This window comes from Geotrypetes seraphini, chromosome 18 (genome assembly GCF_902459505.1).
Source record: "Geotrypetes seraphini chromosome 18, aGeoSer1.1, whole genome shotgun sequence".
Taxonomy (NCBI): Eukaryota; Metazoa; Chordata; class Amphibia; order Gymnophiona; family Dermophiidae; genus Geotrypetes; species Geotrypetes seraphini.
The window spans coordinates 26,644,659-26,670,664 of record NC_047101.1 but is presented as its reverse complement, the minus strand read 5'-3'; the positions used below and the strand labels follow the sequence as shown (position 1 = coordinate 26,670,664).

The following is a 26,006-nucleotide window of genomic DNA, read 5'->3' as shown; positions in this document are numbered from 1 at the left end:
GGTAGGTAAAAACGCGTATAATGCACGCGTTATATGCGTGAAAATACGGTACTCTATCTTCTCTCTGATTCAAAAAATATTAAGTAGAAAGCATTTTGTGGTTCATTTACAATTTGATTTATCGGCTACAAGTTTTAACATTCCTCCTTTCACAAATAGGTGTAGGAGGTAATGTTTTGAAATAGTTTGGGGGAGATGGAAGAGAATCGACAGCCTAGTTTCCTGACTGTAGTGTCTCACTGTCCCTGTCCTTTTCAGTGTTTATATGACATCATTAAGTGTTCTTTCTTTAGGTCCAGGTGAATTTCTTTTTACATATGCAGATGATATTTTTATACTATAAGAAGTTAGTCCAGATTTAAGTAACTTTGCCTCTAATATATGTTCTTGTATTACCAGATTGTTACAGTGGCCAAATTTGACCATGATGAAGTTGAACTCTGTGAAGACTAAATTGTTGTGGTTAGGGATTGATTGCCCAAAATTTCCTAATATTTTTTAGACTCTGGAGAAGGCTTGTCTATTGAAAAATCATCAAGAATATTGTGTTTTACACTACATTCTGTTATCTTTTCAACAACAGATAAATAATCTAGTTAGAAAATATTTTCTAAACTTACGAGCCCTATTTACATAGTAACATAGTAAATGATGGCAGATAAAGAACTGAATAGTCCATCCCAGTCTGCCTACACGCTTTATGAATTCATGATTAAGTTCAATTGTCTTTGTTCATTGATATTGATATTTTATTCAGATATTCAAATGCTTGAAAGGTATTAACATAGAATAAAACCTTTTCCAAAGAAAGGAAAATGGTAAAACCAGAGGGCATAATATGAGGTTGAAGGGTGGTAGACTCAAGAGTAATGTTAGGAAATTCTTCTTTACGGAGAGGGTAGTTGATGCCTGGAATGCACTCCCGAGGGAGGTGGTGGATGTGACAGAGTTTTAAAAAAGCATGGGATGAACACAGAGGATCTCAAATCAGAAAATAATGGTATATATCGAAGAACTAAGGCCAGTACTGGGCAGACTTTCACAGTATAATGGCCATTCAGTTGAAGATGGGCTGGGATGGTATAGATCAGTGGTCTCAAACTCAAACCCTTTGCGGGGTCACATTTTTGATTTGTAGGTACTTGGAGGGCCGCAGAAAAAAATAGTTAATGTCTTATTAAAGAAATGACAATTTTGCAAGAGGTTAAACTCTTTATAGTTTATAAAACTTTCCTTTAACAGTTTTACCTTATGCAAAATTGTCATTTCTTTAATAAGACATTAACTATTTTTTCTGCGGCCCTCCAAGTACTCTATTTTTTCTGCAGCACTCACATTTAAAATTTAATATCTTTTCTTTCTCAAAACTGGCACATTTCTATTACTAAATTGAAAATAAAATCATTTTCCTACCTTTGTTTGGTAATTTCATCAGTCTCTGGTTGCACATTATTCTTCTGACTGTGCATCCAATATTTCTTCTCTTCTTTCAGCCTCCTGTATGCTTCCTCTCCTCCAGACCTCATTCTCTCCCCCAACTTTTTCTTTCTTTTTCTATGTCTGTCTTTCTCTGATTCCTTGTCCCATTTTTTGCTTTGTTTCTGGTTCCTTGTCCCCCCCCTTCTTTCTTTTTTCCTTCTGGCTCCCTGTCCCCCCCCCTTCTTTCTTTTTTCCTTCCTGCCCTCCCCCATGCCGCTGCTGCCGCCATCGGGAACAGGCCGAGATCTCCACGGGGCTGACCAACTCTCGCGGTCCGACGGAAAGGACGTTCTGGGCAGCCAAGCAGCGATTGGCTAGCCAGAACGTCCTCTCGATGTCAGAATTGAGGTCGGGCGGCGAGAGAAGTAGGGAGATCAAAGAGCATGGTGCTGGCCTGTTCCCCGATAGCAGCGGTGAGAAGGGAAGAAGTTGAGCACCCCTGCTCTAGACGAGCCGCACTCTAGGAAGAACAGTGGAGGGTGACCAGCTGTGCGGACCGCCCCCCCCTTGGTACGCCACTGGAGCAGCAGCGTGTCTGGCCGGCTCATTCCATTCAAAGCCACGGGTGGCGGCTCCTTGCGAGATCCGCGCCTGCGTCTGAAGCCTCTCTGATGTTGTGATGTCAGAGAGGCTTCCGATGCAGGAGTGAATAGCGCAAGGATAGAGAGGGCAAATTAGGAGGGGGGGTAGCACTATACACTAAGGATAATATCAAAACTACCAGGATCACAGAGATTAGATACACAGGGGAATCACTTTGGGTAAACCTGGCCAGAGGGAAAGAAAAATGCCTTTACCTCGGTGTGGTATACAGGCCTCCAAGACAGCAGGAAGACAAAGACAAGGAATTGATTGAGGACATAGAGAACATCACTCTGCGTGGTGACACAGTACTGTTAGGGGACTTCAACATGCCAGACGCAGACTGGAACACCCTCTCCGCGACTACGAGTGGCAGCAGAAGAATATTAACCTCCATTAAGGGTGCACAACTCAAACAAATGGTATTAGAGCCCACCAGGGAAAAAGCAATACTGGACCTGGTACTCACAAATGGAGACAGTGTCTCGGAAGTATCAGTGGGAGACACGCTGGCTTCCAGTGACCACAACATGGTATGGCTCAACCTCAGGATAGGCTTCTCTAAATCAAACACAGCAACGAAGGTCCTCAACTTTAAGGGCGCAGATTTCGACCACATGAGAGACTTTGTCCATCAGGAGCTGCAAAACCATGCAGTAACAGACAATCCAGAAACTATGTGGTCAAATCTAATATCCATCCTGAACGAAGCATCTAGCCGCTACATAAATACAGTAAGCAAACGCCGGAGAAACAAAAAACCACAATGGTTCAGCAAGGAAATTTCGGACCTCATAAAAAAGAAAAAAGAAGCATTTATCACTTACAAACATCTTGAGAAAAGAGAGGCAAAAGAAGACTATCTGGTCAGATCTAAGGCTGTCAAAAAGGCAGTCAGGGAAGCCAAACTTCAAACAGAGGAAGATCTGGCACGGAATATTAAAAAAGGGGACAAATCCTTTTTCAGGTACATTAGCGACAGGAAGAGAAACAACGATGGGATAGTACGCCTTAGGCAATCAGACGGAAACTACACAGAATCTGATTATACCAAGGCAGAACTGCTAAACGAATACTTCTGCTCAGTATTCACCTGTGAAGCGCCAGGAGCTGGTCCACAACTACAGATAAGAGACAGCCAAAATGATCTGTTTCATGATTACGAGTTTACACCCAGTAGTGTCTACCACGAACTTTCAAGACTCAAAGTAGACAAAGCCATGGGACCTGACAATCTACACCCCAGGGTACTCAGAGAACTGAGTGAAGTTCTGGCTGAACCACTATCCGTGCTCTTCAATCTTTCCATGCGCACGGGAAAAGTACCCCTAGACTGGAAAACAGCTAATGTAATTCCACTCCACAAAAAGGGCTGCAGAACAGAGGCAGAAAATTACAGACCGGTGAGTCTTACATCCATAGTGTGCAAACTCATGGAAACACTGATCAAGCAGAGACTCGACGAGATTCTAGACAAAGAAAATTTACGAGATCCACACCAACATGGATTTACCAGGGGAAGGTCCTGCCAATCTAATCTGATTGATTTCTTTGACTGGGTGACCAGTCGTCTGGATGCCGGGGAGTCCCTGGATGTGATATATTTGGACTTCAGCAAAGCTTTTGATAGCGTCCCACACCGCAGGCTGTTGAACAAACTAAAATCGATGGGATTAGGGGACACATTCACTGCATGGGTAAAGGATTGGTTAGATGGTAGGCTTCAAAGGGTAATGGTAAACGGTACCCCCTCCAAAACATCAGCAGTAACGAGTGGAGTACCTTAGGGCTCCGTCTTAGGGCCGATTCTATTCAATTTATTCATAGGAGATTTGACCCAAGGGCTTAGAGGAAAAATATCACTGTTTGCCGACGACGCCAAACTATGCAACATAGTAGGCAAAGGCAGTGTTCCTGACCTTATGATGCAAGACCTACAGAAATTGGAACAGTGGTCATCAACTTGGCAGCTAGGCTTCAATGCTAAAAAATGTAAAGTAATGCACCTAGGCAAAAAAAATCCACACAGAACTTACTCACTTTATCCCAGGACAAGCAGGCATGATATTCTCACATGTGGGTGACGTCATCTACGGAGCCCCGGCGCGGACAGCTTTTCAAGCAAACTTGATTAAAGTTTCAAGTTTGCACACTGCACCACGCATGTGCGTGCCTTCTCGCCCACTAGAGGGCGCATCCCACCTCGTGGTCCTCAGTTCAAATTTTTCCGCGGAGCAAGAAAGCCCTGTGGATCTGAGCTCCAGTGTTTTTGCCTTCTAGCTGCCGCGTTTAGTTTGTTTTCCTTCGAATTAGTTCGCGGTGCTGTTTCTTTCTTTTCGTTTCTCTTCAAAAAAAAAAAAAAAAAAAAGTCTTGCGTTTTTCATCGGACTCCGGGGGCTCCCGGAATCCGTGGCCGCGGGACGTCGGTACGTTCCCGGCCTTCTTCTTTTTCTTCGTGGATGTCCCGTCCTGTTACGGGATTCAAAAAGTGCAACCGGTGCGAGAGGTTGCTTTCCATCACTGACCCTCACCGGTGGTGCATCGTCTGCCTTGGGCCCGAACATCCGACAGACTCGTGTGATCGCTGTGCTACCTTCCAAAACAGGGCCCTCCGTCGCCGTAAGGCAAGAATGGCCGAATTGTTCGCCGTCAACGCGCCGCCTAAGGCCTCGACGTCGGCCCCGGCTTCGGCCCCGGCCTTGACCTCGGCCTCGGCGTCCTCGGGGGCCTCGGCCTCGCCTCGGCCCTCCTCCTCGAAGGCGTCGTCAGTGAAGCAAGCTTCGGGTAAGTCCTCTGTTCCATCCCCTTCAGCAAAGAAGCCATCCTCGAGTCAGGCCAAGGCGGGTGGGTCGACCCCGGCCCCGCATCGGACCTCGACTCCGCACACCCCGAGGGAATACTCGAGACCGAGGTCGCCCTCCAGGGAGTGTGCCCCGGACTCGGAACTCCCCACCTTCGTGGGGATTCCGGCCTTCCAGGATCTCCTCCGAGCTCTGATCTCATCGGAGCTGTCGGGAGCCCTGGAAGTGTTGCAGCGTGCTGCGGTTCCGGCGGCCTCGACCTCGGCCTGGACGCCTTCGGTCTCGGAGGCCCCAGCCTCGGCTCCCTCGGGAGCCCCGGCCTCGGCGACCTCGGTCTCGGGTACTGGGACCCCGTTCACCTCGGTCTCGGCCCCGCCCCGGACCTCGACCTCGGGGGAACCCCCTGAGCGGAGTATAAGGCCCAAAGAAAAGTTGCGCAGAGTGCGCCGTCTTTCCTCCTCTTCCTCAGGGTCTTCCAGACACGCCTCGCCCTCGACGCGACCTCGGACGGGGCGTCGATCGAGGAAGTCTAAGCGGCCCCGAGGCTCGCCTCGGCGCGACCGTTCCTTGTCGTTCGGGGGCGAGGCGTTGCAGGTGTCGGAGTTGCGCCTCGACAACCCGAGGCTCCTCCGCTCACCCCATGGGAAGTCTTCCCGGGCCGCCTCGCCGAGGAAACGGGAGAGTGTCCCACGAACCCCGGGGTCCTCACCCAAGGGCTCTGCGAGGAGGACAACTTCCCCTTCCCCCTCGAGGGCCCTCGAGAGGGGATCCTGGGATTCGGGATCGGTTAGGGATCCTCATTATTCCCATGAGGCCTCCCCCCTCTCCTCGGTGGGGCGGTCGAGAACCCCCTCTCCCCAGGCTAGACCGTCCTCATTTTCATCCTTCGTTCAGGACATGGCCCAAGCCCTGGGGATTGACCTGATGGTAGGCTCTCGGTATTCCAAAGAATTTTTGGAGGAACAGGACCTCCCCATTCTTCCTAGGGAGGTGCCTAGACTCCCCCTCAACAGTGTCCTTCTGCAAACCTGGCTGAAGAACTTGTCAAACCCTCTTACAGTCACATCTGTGCCCTCAAAAATGGAATCGAAGTATAGGACGATTCCCCCTAAAGTGTTCGATAAGGCGCAGCTCTCACACCAGTCTCTTCTGGTGGAGTCTGCTCTTAAAAAATCACAGCCCTCACGGGTTTCTGCGGCGGTTCCACCAGGCAGGGAGGGGCGGACCCTGGACAAGTTTGGCCGCCGCCTCTATTCAAATTCCCTGATGGCCACCAGGGTTCTAAACTACGCCTTCACCTTTTCCTCCCTTTTGCGTGGTATGGTGAAGGACCTTCCTCAATATCGAAACTCGTTACCGGACTCCCAAAGAGCAGGATTCGACAAGTTTATGTCCAACCTGTCTCAATTGCGGTTGTACCTATTCCATGCAGTGTACGACGCCTTTGAGCTGGTTTCGAGGGTGTCGGCCCTCGCGGTGGCCATGCGCCGCTTGGCCTGGCTTCGCACCCTCGACATGGACCCAAACCTGCAGGAACGCCTGGCAGACTTGCCTTGTGTGGGGTCCGAGTTATTCGACGAGTCATTGGATGCGGCGACCAAGCGCTTGTCGGAACAGGAGCGCTCTCTAGCATCCCTGGTCCGCCCCAAACCTAGGCCCCCGCCGCAGAAACCCTTTCGGCCTCCGCCGCGCCGATACCCTCAAAAGTCGACCCCGGCTTTCTCGAGACCGCCTCCGAGACGTCCGTCTCAGCGAGGCAGAGGGGGACAACCCCAAGCCCCGGCGCAGGGCCCTTCTAAGCCAGCGCCTTCCTTTTGACGGGCTGAGCGGACGGGGCGGGTTCCCCTCCGCACTTTCACAGGAACCCCTTCCTATCGGGGGCCGTCTTCGGTCCTTCCGGGAGGCATGGACCGGGATTACCTCAGACGCTTGGGTGCTCCGGATCGTCTCAGAGGGCTACTCGCTCAACTTTGTATCCTCGCCGCCGGACAGTCCCCCAAGTTTAGTCCCCTGCAACCGTTCGCAGCTACCGACCCTTATAACCGAAGCCAAAGCCCTCTTGAAGCTTCGGGCGGTCGAGCCGGTCCCCAAGGACCAGTGGGGTACGGGGTTTTACTCCCGCTACTTCTTGGTCCCAAAAAAGACCGGGGACCTGCGCCCCATACTGGACCTCAGGAAGCTCAACAAATTCCTGGCCCGGGAAAAGTTTCGAATGCTATCTCTCCCGGTTCTGTATCCCCTCTTGGAGGAAGGGGACTGGATGTGCTCCCTCGACCTGAAGGAAGCATACACCCATGTTCCGGTGCACCCCGCCTGTCGAAGATTCTTACGATTCCAGGTGGGGGACCTCCACCTCCAGTACAGGGTACTGCCCTTCGGCCTAGCCGCGTCCCCACGAGTATTCACGAAGTGCATGGTGGTGGTTGCAGCAGCCCTCAGGTCGCGTGGACTTCACGTGTTCCCTTACCTGGACGATTGGCTCATCAAAGCCCCGACCAGGGAGGGGGTTATCTCAGCGACCCGACAGTCTATTGCCTTCCTGCAAACTCTCGGGTTCGAGATAAACTTTCCAAAGTCTCAGTTGAGGCCGTCGCAGTCTCTTCAATTCATAGGTGCGGTGCTGGACACGGTGCGCCTACGCTCCTACCTGCCGACCCAGCGGTTGGAAGCCCTGGTACGGATGAGCCACCAGGTCTCTCAACGGTCGAAGGTGTCAGCCAAGCGCATGATGATGCTGCTGGGCCATATGGCCTCGACGGTACATGTCACGCCGTTTGCGAGACTACATCTGAGGATCCCTCAGTGGACCCTCGCGTCCCAGTGGCGTCAGGAGTGCGACCCGGTGTCTCGCCTCATTTCGGTGACTCCGCCCTTGCGGAAATCGCTGCGCTGGTGGACAGACTCTTCAAATCTGTCCATGGGGCTATTGTTTCGCACTCCGCATTTTCGCAAGGTCCTGACCACGGACTCCTCGGAGTACGCGTGGGGAGCCCACCTCGACGGTCTTCGCACGCAGGGCCTGTGGTCGACAGAAGACCGTCAGTGCCACATCAACGTGCTAGAGCTGCGAGCCATCTTCCTAGCACTTCGAGCCTTCGTTCACATATTGCAGGACCAGGTGGTCCTCGTCCGCACGGACAATCAGGTGGCAATGTATTATGTGAACAAGCAGGGAGGAACGGGGTCATGGCCCCTCTGCGCCGAAGCTCTTCGCCTCTGGGAGTGGGCGGCCTCCCGGAACATCTTCCTCCGGGCGGTCTACATCCAAGGAGAACGGAATTGCCTGGCGGACAAACTCAGTCGACTTCTGCAACCGCACGAGTGGACTCTACACTCAGCAGTTCTACGCGAGGTCTTCGCTCGCTGGGGAACGCCACAGGTGGATCTGTTTGCCTCTCCGGAGACACACAAACTACCACTATATTGTTCTCGGATGTACTCGCAGGACCGTCTAGAAGCGGATGCCTTCCTACTCGACTGGGAAGGGAGGTTCCTGTATGCATTCCCTCCGTTCCCTCTGATCATGCGAACGTTGGTACACCTAAAATCGTCCACGGCCACGATGATTCTCATAGCACCTCGGTGGCCGCGTCAGCACTGGTTCTCCCTGCTGCTCCAGCTCAGTGCCAGAGAGCCTCTTCCCCTGCCTGTCTCTCCTTCTCTGCTGTCTCAGAGTCAAGGATCCATGTTACATCCCAATCTGCAGTCATTGCACCTGACAGCCTGGTTTCTTGTTCCCTGACTCCTCCGGACCTGTCTCAATCGGTGAAGGAGGTGTTGGAAGCCTCCCGCAAGATCTCGACGAGGCTTTGCTATGCGCAGAAATGGACCAGGTTTTCCACCTGGTGCTCGTCTTTTCACCTGGATCCGGTATCAGTTCCGGTATCCTCGGTTTTAGAATATTTGTTTCATTTGTCGCGCTCCGGCCTGAAAACCACTTCGGTGCGGGTTCATCTCAGTGCGATTTCTGCCTTCCACCAACCTCTGGAGGGACGCCCTCTGTCAGTCCATCCCTTGGTGACACGCTTCATGAAAGGGTTACTCAGGGTTTGTCCCCCTCTTAAGCCTCCGTCTGTCGTGTGGAATTTGAATGTGGTTCTGGCTCAACTGATGAAACCCCCGTTTGAGCCACTCAACAAGTCCCTCTTGAAATTTCTGACTTGGAAGGCGGTGTTTCTAATTGCCCTCACCTCCGCCAGGCGGATCGGGGAGTTGCAAGCCTTGGTTGCGGACCCCCCTTTCACTGTCTTTCATCACGACAAGGTGGTTCTCCGCACCCATCCTAAGTTTTTACCTAAAGTTGTTTCTGACTTCCACCTCAATCAGTCCATTGTCCTTCCTGTGTTCTTCCCGAAGCCCCACTCCCATCCTGGCGAGACGGCGCTTCACACGCTTGACTGTAAGAGGGCGTTGGCATTTTATCTTCAACGCACCAGGCCTCATCGGAAGGTTCCTCAATTGTTTTTGTCCTTCGATCCCAATCGATTAGGGCATCCAGTTTCCAAGCGCACTCTGTCTAACTGGTTGGCCGCTTGCATTTCCTTTTGCTACGCTCAGGCTGGCCTTCCTCCCCCGGGTCGAGTCACGGGGCACAAGGTCCGAGCGATGGCAGCTTCGATAGCTTTCCTCCGATCCACGCCGATGGAGGACATATGTAAGGCTGCCACTTGGTCTTCGGTTCATACATTCACCTCTCATTACTGTCTGGACACTTTATCCAGAAGTGACGGCCGGTTTGGCCAGTCAGTATTGCAAAATCTGTTTTCCTAAATTGCCATCCTCCCACCTGCCCTTTTTTGGTTAGCTTGGAGGTCACCCACATGTGAGAATATCATGCCTGCTTGTCCTGGGATAAAGCACAGTTACTTACCGTAACAGGTGTTATCCAGGGACAGCAGGCATATATTCTCACAACCCGCCCGCCTCCCCGGGGATGGCTTCCTTGCTAGTTATGGAACTGAGGACCACGAGGTGGGATGCGCCCTCTAGTGGGCGAGAAGGCACGCACATGCGTGGTGCAGTGTGCAAACTTGAAACTTTAATCAAGTTTGCTTGAAAAGCTGTCCGCGCCGGGGCTCCGTAGATGACGTCACCCACATGTGAGAATATATGCCTGCTGTCCCTGGATAACACCTGTTACGGTAAGTAACTGTGCTAAATGGTGAAACCTTGTCCAGGACCACGGTGGAACGTGATTTAGGAGTGATCATTAGCGATGATATGAAGGCTGCCAATCAGGTGGAGAAGGCTTCGTCCAGGGCAAGACAAATGATGGGCTGCATCCGGAGGGGTTTTGTCAGCAGAAAACCTGAAGTCATAATGCCACTGTACAGATCCATGGTGAGACCCCATCTCGAGTATTGTGTTCAATTCTGGAGACCACACTACCGGAAAGATGTGTTGAGAGTTGAGTCGGTTCAGCGTATGGCTACCAGGATGGTCTTGGGGCTCAGGGATCTCACGTATGAGGAAAGGTTAAAAAAATTGCGGATGTACTCACTGGAGGAGCGAAGAGAGAGGGGGGACATGATTGAGACCTTTAAGTATATCACAGGGCATATAGAGGTGAAAGATGATATCTTCAGTCTTACAGGGCCCTCGGTAACCAGAGGGCACTCGCTGAAAATCAGGGGAGGGAAGTTTCAAGGTGATGCTAGGAAGTATTTCTTCACCGAAAGGGTGGTCGATCATTGGAACGAGCTGCCTCAGCAAGTGATTGAGGCCAGCAGCGTGTTGGATTTCAAGAGGAAATGGGATATTCACGTGGGATCTATAGGGGAGTAAAAGTCAGGGAGTGGGTCATTGGTATGGGCAGACTCGATGGGCTGTGGCCCTTTTCTGCCGTCAATTTCTATGTTTCTATGTTTCTAAGGAGCCACCAACACGCGGCTTTGAACGGAACGAACCGGCCAGACCCGCTGCTGCTCCAAAAGGAAGGGAATGATCCAGTCCAGACCGCTAGCCGCAAATAAAACTTGGAGAGCCACATGTGGCCTGCGGGCCGCGTGTTTGAGACCGCTGGTATAGATGGGCTAGAGTGAGCTTTGATGGGTACTCCAGTAGATGGAACCTATGCACAGTACCAGGCAAAGCTGAGTTTCTGGCCCAGAAATATCTAAGAAAACAATTTAAATTAAATAATTAAATTATAGAGAGTATATGTTTGGGCAGACTGGATGGACCATTCAAGGTTTATTAAAGATTTCTTATACCCCTTAATCCAAAATTCAAAGCAGTGTACATAATAAAATACATAATCAGTGTACAGTAGTACAAAACATAAGATTAAAAACAAAATACGTATCATTACTGGGGATTGATTAGTAAAAACAAAATCACGAGTGGAGGCAGCGAGGGCGGGCAGCGGCTGAGGAAACAGGAGAGCCAAAGGGAGAGGAGAGGAGGCGTTTTTCCTTTGTTTTTCAGGTCGGAGGAGGAGGCAGGGGCTAGCGACAGCGCGAAACGGGTGGCGAGAGGTAGCTCCGCCCACCCGTGCCGCGTCACAGCAGCGTCGGTGCCTGGACTCCCCCCCCTTAAAAGGAGGGGCCAGCGGCGCTAAGGATCATCAGCGAGTGGAGGCAGCGAGGGCGGGCAGCGGCTGAGGAAACAGGAGAGCCAAAGGGAGAGGAGAGGAGGCGTTTTTCCTTTGTTTTTCAGGTCGGAGGAGGAGGCAGGGGCTAGCGACAGCGCGAAACGGGTGGCGAGAGGTAGCTCCGCCCACCCGTGCCGCGTCACAGCAGCGTCGGTGCCTGGACTCCCCCCCCTTAAAAGGAGGGGCCAGCGGCGCTAAGGATCATCAGCGAGTGGAGGCAGCGAGGGCGGGCAGCGGCTGAGGAAACAGGAGAGCCAAAGGGAGAGGAGAGGAGGCGTTTTTCCTTTGTTTTTCAGGTCGGAGGAGGAGGCAGGGGCTAGCGACAGCGCGAAACGGGTGGCGAGAGGTAGCTCCGCCCACCCGTGCCGCGTCACAGCAGCGTCGGTGCCTGGACTCCCCCCCCTTAAAAGGAGGGGCCAGCGGCGCTAAGGATCATCAGCGAGTGGAGGCAGCGAGGGCGGGCAGCGGCTGAGGAAACAGGAGAGCCAAAGGGAGAGGAGAGGAGGCGTTTTTCCTTTGTTTTTCAGGTCGGAGGAGGAGGCAGGGGCTAGCGACAGCGCGAAACGGGTGGCGAGAGGTAGCTCCGCCCACCCGTGCCGCGTCACAGCAGCGTCGGTGCCTGGACTCCCCCCCCTTAAAAGGAGGGGAGCCAACGGCGCCCAGCCGTTCGGCGCGCGGCGAAGGCGAGCGGTAAAGGCGCTCGCCTTAGCGAGAGCGCCTTTGCGAAGGAAGCCTGTGAAGGAGCCCAGGCAGCCCAGCAGCACATCTAACCCAACTTCTAACTTCTAACCTCAATAACTTCTAACCTTTAAAAAAAAAAAAATAAATAAATAAATTAAAATTTCTATTCTCCAATTATCACTCTTTCTCTCTCTCTACTTTTTCAGATAACTGCACAGGCACCGCTCCCAAATCACCGAGGCTACAGGAATGGAGGCTACAGGAACCCAGGGGAGCTACCCAGTTTTCTGCATCGAGTGCCATATGTATGACTACCTCCCCTCCGGGAGGCAGGTATACATTTGCAATCGATGTCAGGAACTGGATAGCCTGAAGAAGGAGGTCGGGAGACTGCAGGTTCGAGTACAAGAACTGGAGGGACTGTGCACCCTGGAAGAACAGTGTTGGACAACCGTGGACACCGCCAGAGAGAGCCACATCGCAGAACAAGTTAGGGAGCTTGAGAAATTCATTGAGGAGGCCTGCAAGAGGGTAGAGGCACAGGACCACCAACACACCAGGAGGGAATCGACAGTTGGACGACAGGAATCACCAGACACCATGGAACTAGGACCTTGCGGAGGACCTGGGCAGGCAGAGGAGGAGGAGATCCATCAGAGCCAGGAGAAAGGACTAGCGAACTGCGCAGATGACACAGACCTGAGACCAGGGGCGGAGACACAGCAGAGCCCAGAGGAAGGACAAACGGACTACACATATGACACAGATCTGAGACCAGAGAGACAGTTGAAGAAGGGGAGATCGGCTATCGTGGTCGGGGACTCAATCCTGAGAGGAGTAGACAGTCATATAGCCGGAGGGAGAGAGGACAGACTGGTAACATGTCTCCCGGGGGCAAGAACAAAAGACATCATCAACAATATCGAGAGGATCCTGGAGGGAGCCGAGACGGAGGAGACAGCAGTAGTGATCCACATCGGAACCAACGACATCAGCAGGAGAAACTTCAACAGGACTACACTAACTGACCAGTTCAGGACCCTGGGGAGGAAACTGAGACTAAGGACAAGGAAGATAGCCTTCTCAGAGATCCTGCCAGTACCGAGAGCGGACACAAAGAGACAGAGCGAACTACAATCAATTAACTTTTGGCTGAGGAGATGGTGCGAGGAGGAGGGCTTCCACTTTATTAGGAACTGGAATACTTTCTTGGGGAAGAACAAGCTATACAGAAGAGATGGACTGCACCTTAGCACAGCTGGGACGAGGATGCTGGCACGCAACGTCCAGAACGTCATAGACTTGGCTTTAAACTGAGAAGAAGGGGAAAGCCGATAGTCGACCTGACCTCGACACATCGGACATCAGTACTTGACAAAGGTACTGAACTGGGACAGTGCAAAAGAGGACTCGGGTCTGAGGGTGTATGGGTTGAAAAAGGACATAAAGATGCATTGCAGGGATCGAGGGCACAAATGGACCAGGTAAGCGGCACCAACACAGAACAACAGGAAACAGAGGGGCAAAGTCATTGTGAAAAAGAGCCCAGGACTGAGTGGGAATTAGGAGAGCAGGAGGTGCAGGGGAAACAGACAGAGGAAGTCACAAACACACAACAGGAGGAGGACGAAGCTCAGGGGCTGGCAAACCATGAGGGAAACTGCAGGAATACCAAAGCACAAGGGAAACAAAGAGAGAGGACAAAAAACTGGGTCTTAAACTGCCTATACACAAATGCTAGGAGCCTGAGGGCCAAAATGGGAGAACTGGAAATCACAGCCAGCAATAAGGACCTAGACATAATTGGAGTCACAGAAACGTGGTGGACTGAGGACAATCAATGGGATGTGGCCATACCAGGGTACAAACTATACAGGAGAGACAGGACACATAAAAAGGGTGGAGGAATAGCGCTGTACATAAAAGACTCCATACCATCAGCCAGAACGGAAACAACAGTACGGGCGGATGGCCTGGAATCACTATGGGTTAAGCTACAGGGAGGAGCAGGAGCAGACATTAAACTGGGTCTGTACTACCGCCCACCTGGACAACCGGAAGAAATCGACCAGGAGATGGAGGCTGAACTGAAGCAGGTATGCAGAAGCGGAAATGTGGTGGTGATGGGGGACTTCAACCATCCTGGGATAGACTGGAGTATTGGGCACTCAAACTGCGCAAGAGAGACAAAATTCATAGAAGTCACGAGGGACTGTTTCATGGAACAGCTGGTCACGGAACCAACAAGGGGCGATGCCACTCTTGACCTAATCTTCAACGGACTAGGGGGGACAGCAAAGGAGGTGGCGGTATTACCCCCACTAGGTAACAGCGATCACAACATGATCCAGTGCAGGCTTGAAATTGGATCATCAAAGGGGAAAAGAACCACAACGACGGCACTCAACTTCAAAAAAGGAAATTATGATGCCATGAGAAAAATGGTGGGAAAGAAACTCAAAAGCAACATAGGGAAGACGGAATCCGTAGAAAAGGCCTGGACCTTATTCAAGGAGACTGTGCACGAAGCACAAAGCATATGCATCCCCAAGTTCAGAAAAGGGTGCAAAAAAAATAGAACAAAAAACCCAGTGTGGATAACAAGTGCAGTAAAGAAGGCGATAAGCGACAAGAAAGCATCGTTCAGAAAATGGAAAAAAGACCAAACAGAGGAGAACCAAAAAGGGCACAAAGAACACCAGAAAGAGTGTCACCGAGTGGTTAGAAAAGCAAAAAGCGAATACGAAGAGAGACTGGCAAAGGAAGCAACAAACTTCAAGTCGTTCTTCAGATACGTCAAGGGGAAGCAACCAGCGAGAGAAGAAGTGGGACCATTGGACGATGGAGACAGAAAGGGAGTTGTAAAAGAAGAGAAAGAGATAGCTGACAGGTTAAATGAGTTCTTCACGTCAGTCTTCACGATAGAGAATATAACCAACATTCCGGAACCCGAGGAGATCGTAATAGGAGACCAAGACGATAAGCTGGTCGATTTAGAGGTAAGCCAAGAGGATGTACTCAAGCAGATCGACAGACTAAAGAGCGACAAATCGCCGGGTCCGGATGGCATTCACCCAAGGGTACTCAAGGAACTAAAAGACGTAATAGCGGAACCACTTCGACAGATATGCAACCTATCCTTAAAAACCGGAGAGATCCCGGAGGATTGGAAAATAGCAAATGTCACGCCCATCTTTAAGAAGGGTGCAAGGGGGGACCCGGGAAACTACAGGCCGGTGAGCCTGACCTCAGTCCCGGGAAAGATGATGGAGGCACTGATTAAAGACAGCATCTATGAGCACATCGAAAAAAATGGGCAGCTAAAACCGAGTCAACATGGCTTCTGTAAGGGTAGGTCATGCCTCACAAACTTATTGTACTTCTTTGAGGGAGTGAACAGCCAGGTGGATAAAGGGGAATCTATAGACATTATTTACCTTGACTTCCAAAAAGCCTTCGACAAGGTGCCACACGAGAGACTGCTTAAAAAGATATGGAACCACGGGGTACAAGGGGAGGTCCACCGATGGATCAAAAACTGGCTGGCAAACAGGAAGCAGAGGGTTGGCGTAAAGGGTCACTACTCAGACTGGAAAGGGGTCACGAGCGGAGTTCCGCAGGGGTCGGTGCTGGGACCACTCTTGTTCAATATCTACATAAATGACCTAGAGGCGGGAACTAAGTGTGAAGTCATTAAATTTGCAGATGACACCAAACTATACAGCAGGGCTCAAACCAAGGAAGACTGTGAAGATCTCCAAAAGGATCTAACGCAGCTGGAAAAGTGGGCCGAAAAGTGGCAGATGAGCTTCAACGTGGGGAAATGCAAGGTCATGCACGTGGGGAAAAAGAACCCGATGTTCACATACAAAATGGGGGGAACACCACTAGGGGTTAGTAACCTGGAGAGAGACCTGGGAGTGATGGTAGACGCAACACTGAAGGCATCGGCGCAATGCGCCACAGCCTCTAGGAAAGCAAACAGAATGCTGGGTATCATTAAGAAGGGTATTACGACCAGGACGAAGGAAGTCATCATGCCGCTGTATCGTGCAATGGTACGGCCGCATCTGGAGTACTGTGTCCAGTACTGGTCGCCGTACCTCAAGAAAGACATGGCGTTACTTGAGGGAGTACAAAGAAGAGCAACCAAACTGATAAAGGGAATGGAAAATCTCCCATATTCTGACAGATTGAAGCAGTTGGGACTTTTCTCCCTGGAAAAGCGAAGACTTAGAGGAGACATGATAGAAACCTTCAAGATCCTGAAGGGCATAGAAAAAGTAGACAGGGACAGATTTTTTAAATTAAGGGGCACCACAAGTACAAGGGGGCACATGGAGAAATTGAAAGGGGATAGGTTTAGAACAAATGCTAGGAAGTTCTTTTTCACTCAGAGGGTAGTGGACACATGGAACGCGCTTCCAGAGGCTGTTGTAGACAAGAAAACATTAAATGGTTTCAAAGAAGGTTTGGATAGATTCCTAGAAGAAAAAGGGATTGGGGGGTATAGATAGGTATAGACCATTGCTCAGACAATGGGCCTGATGGGCCGCCGCGGGAGCGGACCGCTGAGCAGGATGGACCTATGGTCTGCCTCAGCGGAGGCAACTTCTTATGTTCTTATGTTCTTACATCAGACAAACAAAAACGAGGGGAAAAGGGAAGAACTACAATAAGTAAAGGAAAGAACAATAGGAAAAGGGTTGAACTGAAAACAATAATGAGATTTTGCCCTTACGAAGGCAGTTATGTATCAAAAGCGTCTAAGAATAAGAAAGTTTTCAACTTTGCCTTAAAAGGGCCTAGGGAAGTTTCTTCCCTTATGGAATTGGGAATGGAGTTCCAAAGGGAAGGTGCAGTCACTGAAAAATTATTAGATCTCAAGGGGTTGATATGTTTTAAGGATGGAATATTAGAGATTTTGGGCTGCAGAATGGAGAAATCTGGATGGGCTATATGGAATGAAGAGTTTATTGATGAATTGAGGCTGATTACTTCAGTCGACTGTATTATCTCAGTTGGACTATTGTAATTGTTTATTGTAGCACTAGTTTTTTAGCCCTTTACATTAGAATAGATGTGTAGACTTAGGCATTTCTTTCTTTCTTTTTCTTTCTTTCTGTCTCTCTCCCTGCCCCCTTTCTTTCTTTCTGTCTTTCTTTCTTTCTGTCTCTCTCCCTATCCACTGTCTGTCTTTTTTTCTATCTTTCTCCCTGCCCCCTTTCTTTCTGTCTCTCTGCCTATCTGTCTTTCTTTCTGTCTGTAACGGGTGCTAGAATGTGTGTGTGTGTGTCTGTATTTATTTCTTTCTCTCTCTGTGCTTAGCCTGTTTCAGTACATCTGCGGGAGGAGGAGGAGGCCGGGGCGCGCAGGATGGTGTATATACAGTATATTTGTTCTGCTTTATATTCCTTAAAAAAAAAAAGTCTAACGTTAACAACTCATCCGATCCACTTTAAGGAATCCCTTGCAAAAGGGGGAAAGTGGCAAAAGAAAGGGAAGAACGGGCCGAAACGAAACAAAAAAATCCGAAGAGGCAGGGATGGCCGAGGATCGACGGTCCCTCCAACAAACCTTTTTTTCTAGATTTGAGTGAAGTGCTTGAGTATGTGGGATATAATTTTGAAGTAGGAAGTACATAAGCTGTGCAAGTATCTTATGTAGAAACTCCAGGGATGTTTTGGTGTCAACTGATCAGAAGTGCTAATGAACTTAAATGGCTGATGCAGAAAATTCAGGATTACTGACATGGCGAAGAACCCAAGCCCCCCCTCTCCTGCCGCACTCCAACACTCGCCCTCAGTTCAGCCGTAGACGAGGTAAGAAACGCCTCCTTGTCTCCCCCCCCCAAACCCGGGCAGAGGCGCAGCCGACAGAGCCCCTGATCCAAGTGGAAGGATGTGGCGAGAGAGAGACCGGGGGGGGGGGGGGGTGTTAACACAGCCGCGATGTAAAACGTACCCGGAGCCGAAAACGAAACAAAACACCAAGGAAGGGTTCGGCCCGGGATACCCTGGCACTCTTGCACCACTTTGGACGATGGGGAGGGGGGGAGTCTTCTTAAAAAAAGAAAGAGGCTGGCAAATGCTAAGGATGGGAGAAGGAGGCTAATGGTAGCCAAGAGAGGAATGAGCCTGTAGTATTGGATAGAAGAACAAAGGGGGAAGATATGGAGAGATGATATGAAGGGTAAGGAATGAATGAGAAGCTGGGTAGGGGGGTAACAAAGAAGGGTTGAATGATGGGGAAGCAACTGGAGCTGGTAAGTGAATGAGAGAGAAGTACAAGAGGGCGTGAGTACAGAGGATAGAAATGGACACCCCGAAGGGAGCGGAAAACATGAAATAAGATCTGTAATAATATTTGGCAACTAAAATCAATGTGAATAAGTGCAGAGTGATGCATGCACTTGGGGAGTAGAAATCGGACAGAACAGTATGTGCTGAGAAATGAGAGACTAATATGCATGGATGGGGAGAGGGACCTTGGGGTAATAGTGTCTGAGGATCTGAAGGCAATGAAGTTTCAAGTTTATTTTTATTTTGATATACCGCCTACAGTGTTCTCCCCAGAAATTTTTTCCAGCTGGGTGGCACGAAAAAGTAGCCGGGTGGGGCGGGACGGGGAAATTTGGTGGTTCAAATTTGGTGCTATGCAAATTACCCTTCTCTGCTTACGGTGAAGGAGTAGGAGCGGGGAATAGGGTTGGCGCACAGCCTGGAACACTATGAAAATTACCCCTCCCTGCTCACTGTGAAGGAATAGGGCAGCAGTCCCTTTTGGCTTCCCTGGGCCACATGGGATGAAAAAAATCTGGGGCCGCACTAACACTAGCTGATGAGCGCAAAAAAAAAAAAAAGGCTGAACAGGTCCAAATTTGCAATCATTAATATAGAAGATGTACATATCTAATAATAAACCTTCATTAAAAGGACACTGTGGAGAGGAACCCAAAAAAGCAATAATGTTTACCCTGACTGAGTGATCCTCCACGTGCACCGCTGATAGTGGGAGCAGCCACAGGCTTCCGCATCTCCACTCTAATGAACAGAGATGCCTGCTCCTGGTTTTCCCATTCACTTCTATTACAGCTATGGTGAGCCTCTTCAGAAGTGAGCTTCATCAGAGCGGGGATGCTGCATCAGCTGTCAGCGGTGCAGGTGAAGGATCGTTCAGTCAGGGTAAATATTACTGCTTTTTTGGGCCTCCCACTTTGAGGTTCGGCTCCCTCAAAATGAACATCTCCCCTGCTGTAGCTAGTAGAGATCCCCAAGCCTCACCAACTGATGCCACCTCCTCCCCTCCAACTTCCCAAGTTTTGCAGCTGGCAGCAATATTGCAGAGCTGCTGCCTTCCCTCCTTCCTGCCCCCCCCCCCCCACCTTGGCTTTCGTGCATGCATGAAAGCTGTGGCAGCTTGAGGATATTGCCATTGGTTGCAAAGCTTGGAGATTTTGGGTTGCCAGACTGGAGGAAGATGTCTTCAGGTGGCAAGGCTTGGGAATCCCCAATGGCTCAAGTATTTGTAAATTGCACTCAGGTGGGAAGAAACTTTGGTGCCCATCCACTAATTATGGGCTCCAATCCCTCCCCCAAATCAGCTGTATATGACTATGCCACTGACTACAAAAATAATTGTGATGCACATATCCCAAAGCTAACATATTCTAGTTAATAAATTCAAAATAAAACAATTTTTTTCTACCTTGTCTGGATATTTTGTTTTTCCATCATCTTGGTCCCAGTTTCTCTTTCTGCTTTTTGTTTATCTTCAAATAATTCTCTTTCCAGTGGCTGCTGTTTATTTTTTTTCTCCATTTCCTCCTTATGCTTGTCTCCAACATATTGATTTTTCCCTTTCAGCTTTAACTTTTTCTTTTCTTTTTTGCCTCTGTCCACTCAAATCTTGCTTTCTTTCTCACCCTTTTTCTTTTTAAATGTTCAGCTACCTCTCAATTCTCCATGTTCTCTGTCCCTAGCTGTCCCATTTCCCAGCCTCTTATTTCCTGCTATCTACTCCCCATTACCACATTTCTACTACGTACTTACTGCTCTCTTACTCATCTTGTCATCATCTCTCTTTTAACCTCATTCGCATGGTTCACCACTTTCAGAATCCCCCTCCCTCTCTCCACTGGTCAGGCTATAATTCACGGTCCCTTTCTTTCCATCCCCTTTCTTATCCCATCTTTCTTCTCTCCTGCCCTTCCATGGTTCCATCTCTCCTCCTCTATCTCCATGGTCAACATTTTGCTCCCTCTCTTTTCTTTTTCCTTCCCCCCTTGATGCTGAACATTGAAATGGAGGGAAAAAAAGAGAGATGCTGCATCTCTCTGCCCTCCATGCACAGGCCTAAAATGTATCACTACCTCCCTTCCATCCCCAGATCCATCTTCTCTCCCTGTCTCTTCCCAACTGCCCCCTCCCCCAGGTCTACCATTTCTCCCTTTCTCTTCCCAACAGTTCTCCCTTCAAGTATCTCTTTCCCTCTTCCTCCACACCACCCCAGGAACAACTTTTCTCCCTTCAGACCACTGCCCACCATCTCTCTCTCTGTTTCTGGCCCCATAAGCTCTTCCCCCTGCCCAATCTAGCACTTCTTTTAATACCCTCCCCCCCTCTGTACTTAAAAAAAAAAAAAAAAAGAGACCTTCAACAAAACCCCTCCTCAATATCTGAAGACCCTGAGAACCAAATGAAAACAAAAATACTGAGCTCCCCATCTCCCCCACCCCACCCCTTCCCAATCAACAATTTACTGGAAATATCCCACCAATCCCCGCTCCCCACCAACCTTAAATGCAACCTACCAGTATGAAAGTAAAAAATAACATCCAGCCATCCACTCCGCTACACTCAATAACCATAAAACGCCACACAATCTCAACTCAAACACACATCAGGAAAAATAGAAGCAAATCCCTGAAATTAGTTCCAGAACAGGAGTAACAGCCAAAAAGGTCCTGTAAAGCTGCCCATCAAAATGGCCCCTTTCTGATGGTCTGCGCTCTGAGGCCGGACGTGCAAGCCAGCCACGGCCTCTAGAGGAACGTTGCCATCTGGGCAAAGATCTCTGGTGGTTCAAAAGATAGGAAATCTCAAAGGCCACCACCCGCCGACGATTCCTTGACCCCAAAGTCCACGTCCAGAAAAATCTGGATCGCATTCTCCATGAAATGTACTGTTTTCAAAGCTCCTTTCAAATGAAATAATAGTGCGAATGGGTGGTACCAGCGATAGCGAATCACCTTTTTTTGCAAGTACTTCAAGACCAGTTTTAAGTCCACTCCGGTTTAAAGTGACCGACGCCAAGTTGGTCATAATTTTTCCACTGAAGAGGCGATTGCACCTGAGCTTTTGCCATAACAGCCTCCTTGACTTTAAAGTTTTGAAAACAGTCACGGCCTGTTAGCGCGTGGCGCTTGCAAGGCTCTACGAGCACGTTCTAGATGGATATCTTCAGGCAGCAGCAGCATGGTCGAGGCCTCATCAGATAGTAAGTAGCGAACTTGTGCTCCGAGGCTCTAAAGTGTGCGTGCCGGCTTCCCTTCTCTTTCCCCCCTCCCCCCCGGACATAACTTCCGGTTTCGGAGGGAAGAGAAGGGAACCTGGCATGCACACGTTAGAGCCCCAGAGCATGAGCTTGCTACAGGCTAAAGTGGGAATCTCCAAGCCAGTGAGAAGTTTTTTTTAAAACAAAAATGTTGAGCAGCAGCTGGATTCGTGATCGGATGACAGCTGGGCGGTCATCTAAATTAGCTGGGCGGAGCGCCCGGCTAAAAGGCCCTAGGGAGAACACTGGCCTATCTAGCAGTCTAGGCAATGTACATACATATAAATTCAAAAGCAAATCAAAAAAGAAAAAAGCAAATTATACAGAGGGCCAAACAGATACTGACAATTTACAGAGACGTGGTACAAGAGGTAGGGAGGAGAAATGGTTACAATAATTTCCTATCAAAAACAAAGGGTGTGACACAGTGGGAGGGGGGAATGTGTCTAGGCATAAAGTTTTGACTGATGAAATTACGCGACGAAAGGCATCTTTGTACAAAAATGTCTTAAGATCGGATTTAAAATTTGTCAAGTTGTCTTCTTTCCTAAGGTAATGAGGGAGGGCGTTCCAAAGGCTGGGAGCTGTAACTGAGAAGATTGTTTTCTGAATTATATCATAGAATATGTGGCGAATCGAGGGGACTGAAAGAAAATTTTGTTCGGCCGAACAAAGTGATCTTGATGGGGAATAAGGTATGAGCAGTTGATCAATGAATGTCGGTGTAAGTTCTGATCTTGCTTTAAAAGTAAGTAGGAGGATTTTGTATGTTGTTCAATGGGTGATGGAAAGCCAGTGGGCGGACTGAAATAGAGGTGTGGCATGAACAAACTTTTTTTTCTTGTAGATGATTTTGATGGCAGTATTTTCGATTAATTGGAGTCTTCTTATGTCCTTTTTAGTAATTCTTTGGTATAGGGAATTACAAAAGTCTAGATGAGATATCACCAAAGAATGAATGAGGATATTCAAGGGGGTTCAAGAAGAATGGCAATAGAGCAGATCATTTTTAATTAAAAAATATATATTTCCTGATGACTGTACTTATTTGCTGGTGGAAAGAAAGCTTGTCTATAAGGACTCCAAGAAGTTTGATTGTATTATTTAATTCGATTAGTGTTTATTTTATACAGATCGGGATTACTAGGGTTTCTTGTTTATTAGAAGGAAAGAGAAGTGCCTTTGTTTTAGTGATGTTAAGTGAGAGCATGTTTTCCGTAAGCCATTCGCTTACTTTGTCTAATTTTTGGGAAATGTTCAGAATGTCACTAGCTACATTTGGATGGATTGGGTGAATGAGCTGAATCTCGTCCGCATATGTGAAGACAGTGAAACCTATAGATTGGGTGAAGGTTAATAAAGGCACTAGAAACAGATTAAATAGAATGGGTGATAATATTGATCCTTGAGGAACCCTGAAGTCTTGTGAATAAGGGACTGAAGTAGAGTTGGTATGTTTCACCTGATAGGTGTGATCTGAGAAGTAAGAAGTGAACCATTCAAGGGCTTTCCATGAAATTCCTATTGATTGTAGTCTTTCTAGAAGTATAGAGTGGTCTATAGTATCGAAGGCTGTGATCTAAGGAAATTAGAATGACTGATTTCAGATGATCCAGGAAGTATTTTATAGATATAAGACCTATTTGTGAGTGTTCTGTGGAGTGGTGTGGTCTAAACCCTATTTGGTGTGGGTGAAAGGCGTTCGTTTTTTCTAGAATGGAGGAAAGTTGGCTAAAGCTTATTTTCTCAGTAAGTTTGGCTAGAAATGGAAGATTATCTATTGGCCTAAAATTTGAGCATTCTTCAGTTGAAATGATATGATCTTTGAGTTTTGGTCATATTATTGCTGATTTTCATAGATTGGGCATAGTTCCTGAAGAAATATTGTCAGAGATCATGTTTTGGATGAAAGAGGCAACTAAGGAAAAGTATTTTTTAAGAATTTAAGACGGAATTGTATCGAGTGTATTTTCTGTTGTTTTCATGGACTATATGGTCTGTTCAATCTCATTGAGTGAAGGTACTAAAAATGTGGAGAGGGAGTTGATTGGAAGATAGTTAGGTTTATCTGAGGATCTGGGAGTTTGGGGTGGTTGTGATTGAGAGAGGTTATTCCATTATTTGGTTTGAAAACAGTCTGCCAAATCTTAGGCTGAGGGGGTTGTTGCAATGTTCAGATCAGGAATTGTTTGAGACGTTAGAGATCTGAAAATTGAATAAAGAGCTGTGGTATTGTTTGCCAAGGATATTCTTTTAGAATAGTTGGGGGTTTTTTTGCGCTTCGAGAATAGGGCTTTTGTAGAGAGTGGCTTTTTCCTTGTATTGAGTTAGTGACGAAAGAGTATGGTGATTTCTCCATTTCCTTTCTAGAGAGCGTAGTTGACAAAGGAGTAGGAGTAACTCTGAAGAGTACCAAGGTTGTTTTTTTTAATGAAGAGGTTGTGTGGTGTATTAATGGAGTGATCTTGTTCATTATGTTAAACATGGATTCATTCCAAGTAGATATCTTTTTATCGATCAGTAGTGAAGAGACTTCCTCAGGTTGAAGTTTCAATGTTTCTTGAATTTTAGAGGAGCTGATTTTGCTAAGATCCCTAAAGTAGTAGTCTTTGGTAGAGGTTTTTGGCTTATCGAAGGAAATGCTTGTGGAAAAGGATATCAGAGAATGGTCTGTCCAAGGGAGGGGGATAATATTCTGAGGATGAAAAGAATAGGCTAGCGATTTAGGGGTGAAGACCATGTCTAGAGTGTGTCCTGCGGAATGTATAGGTAGTATTAGTGGAAGGAGAGCAAGATCTGAGAGCAGAGATAAGAGTTCAGATGTGTTGAAGTTGCTAGGATCATCAAAATGGATGTTGAAGTTCCCTAATAAGATTGGATTGTTATTGGAAGCACAATATTCAAAGACAGAAGATTGTAGGGACAGAATAGTATTTGGTACTTGGAGGAGCGAGATAAAGGAGTAGAAAGTGTGACAAGACAGTGGCTGTAGCCAGAAGGATGCTGGGCTATATAGAAAGAGGCATAACCAGCAGAAGAAAGGAGGTGTTGATGCCCATGTAACACCTGTTACGGTAAGTAACTGTGTTTTATCCTAGGACAAGCAGGCAACATATTCTCATATGTGGGACTCCCTAGCTGAACATAATGGGATGGAGGGAGAGTTGACCATTAAGAAGAAGAAAAATTCTATAATACTACTTGGCTGAAATGACCATCTCCTCTAGAATAGGATTCTAGATAGTAGTGAGATGTGAATTGAGGACCAAGTAGCTGCTTTGCAGATTTCATCAATTTAAGTAGAACATAAGAAAGCTACTGAAGCTGCCATAGCCCGGACTTTGTGTGCTGTAACATGTCCCTCGAGCTGCAGCCCAGCCTGAGCATAGCAGAAAGAAATATAAGCCACTAGCCATGTGGAAATAGTTCTTTTGGTAACAGGCTTGTCCAATCTGTTAGGATCAAAGAAGATGAACAGTTGAGATGATGTCCTGTGTGGTTTAGTTCGCTGTATGTAGTAAGCCAAGGCATGTTTACAGTCCAAAGTATGTAGAGCTGTTTCTCCTGGATGAGCATGAGGCTTTGGAAAGAAAACTGGTAGCACAATGGATTGAGATGAAATTCTGTGAACGCTTTCGGAAGGAATTTAGGATGGGTGCAGAGAGCCACCTTGTCATGATGGAATACTGTGAATGGTGGGTCCGTCACTAAGGCTTGGAGCTCTCACTTTTGACGAGCAAAAGTGAGAGAAATCAAGAAGGCCACTTTCTAAGTGAGATACTTGAGATGAGTAGAAGCTACTGGTTCAAAAGGTAGCTTCATTAGAGTGTCCAGGACCACATTAAGATCCCAGACAACTGAAGGTGGTTTAAGTGGAGGTTTGGAATTGAAAAGCCCCTTCATAAACCTGGAAACAAGAGAATGAGAGTCCAGAGATTTATTGTTGGCAGGAATGTGAAAAGCACTAATAGCACTGAGGTGAACTCTTGCCGTAGTTTTCAGTTCAGAATTGGAAAGATGAAGTAAATAATACAATACTGACGATAAAGAGGAAGATGTAACATCTTGTTGCTGGAAGGTATACCACATATTGAAACGTGTACACTTCTGTTGATAGCATTGCTGAGTAGAAGGTTACAGCATCAGAGAAATTAGTATCTGCTGAAGTTAGGCTGAGAGGTACCAAGCTGTGAGATGCAATTATTTCAGGTTGGGATGTAATAGAGACCCTTGACTCTGAGTGAGCATAGATAGAAAATTTTGTAAGGGAATTAGATAATTGGCACTCGGCTGAAGTAGAAGGGAGTGCCAAGGTG

The 26,006-nt window shown here is 48.2% G+C and overlaps 1 protein-coding gene across 18 annotated transcripts in view; it reads left to right on the top strand.

Moving 5' to 3' along the window:
- RUFY1 (RUN and FYVE domain containing 1) overlaps positions 1–26,006 on the top strand; it is a 278,993-nt gene that overhangs the window by 216,964 nt on the left and 36,023 nt on the right. Inside the window, exon 18 of one of the 18 annotated variants that reach the window (XM_033926877.1) lies at positions 22,313–25,023. The exons of 15 other annotated variants lie outside the window; for them this stretch is intronic. In XM_033926877.1, coding sequence (XP_033782768.1) covers positions 22,313–22,384 — 72 coding nt within the window. In that variant the 3' untranslated portion in view covers positions 22,385–25,023. Of the gene's footprint in view, positions 1–399; positions 469–12,341; positions 12,483–22,312; positions 25,024–26,006 lie in introns of those variants that run through there. 2 more of the 18 variants (XM_033926874.1, XM_033926879.1) reach the window with 2 other exon arrangements.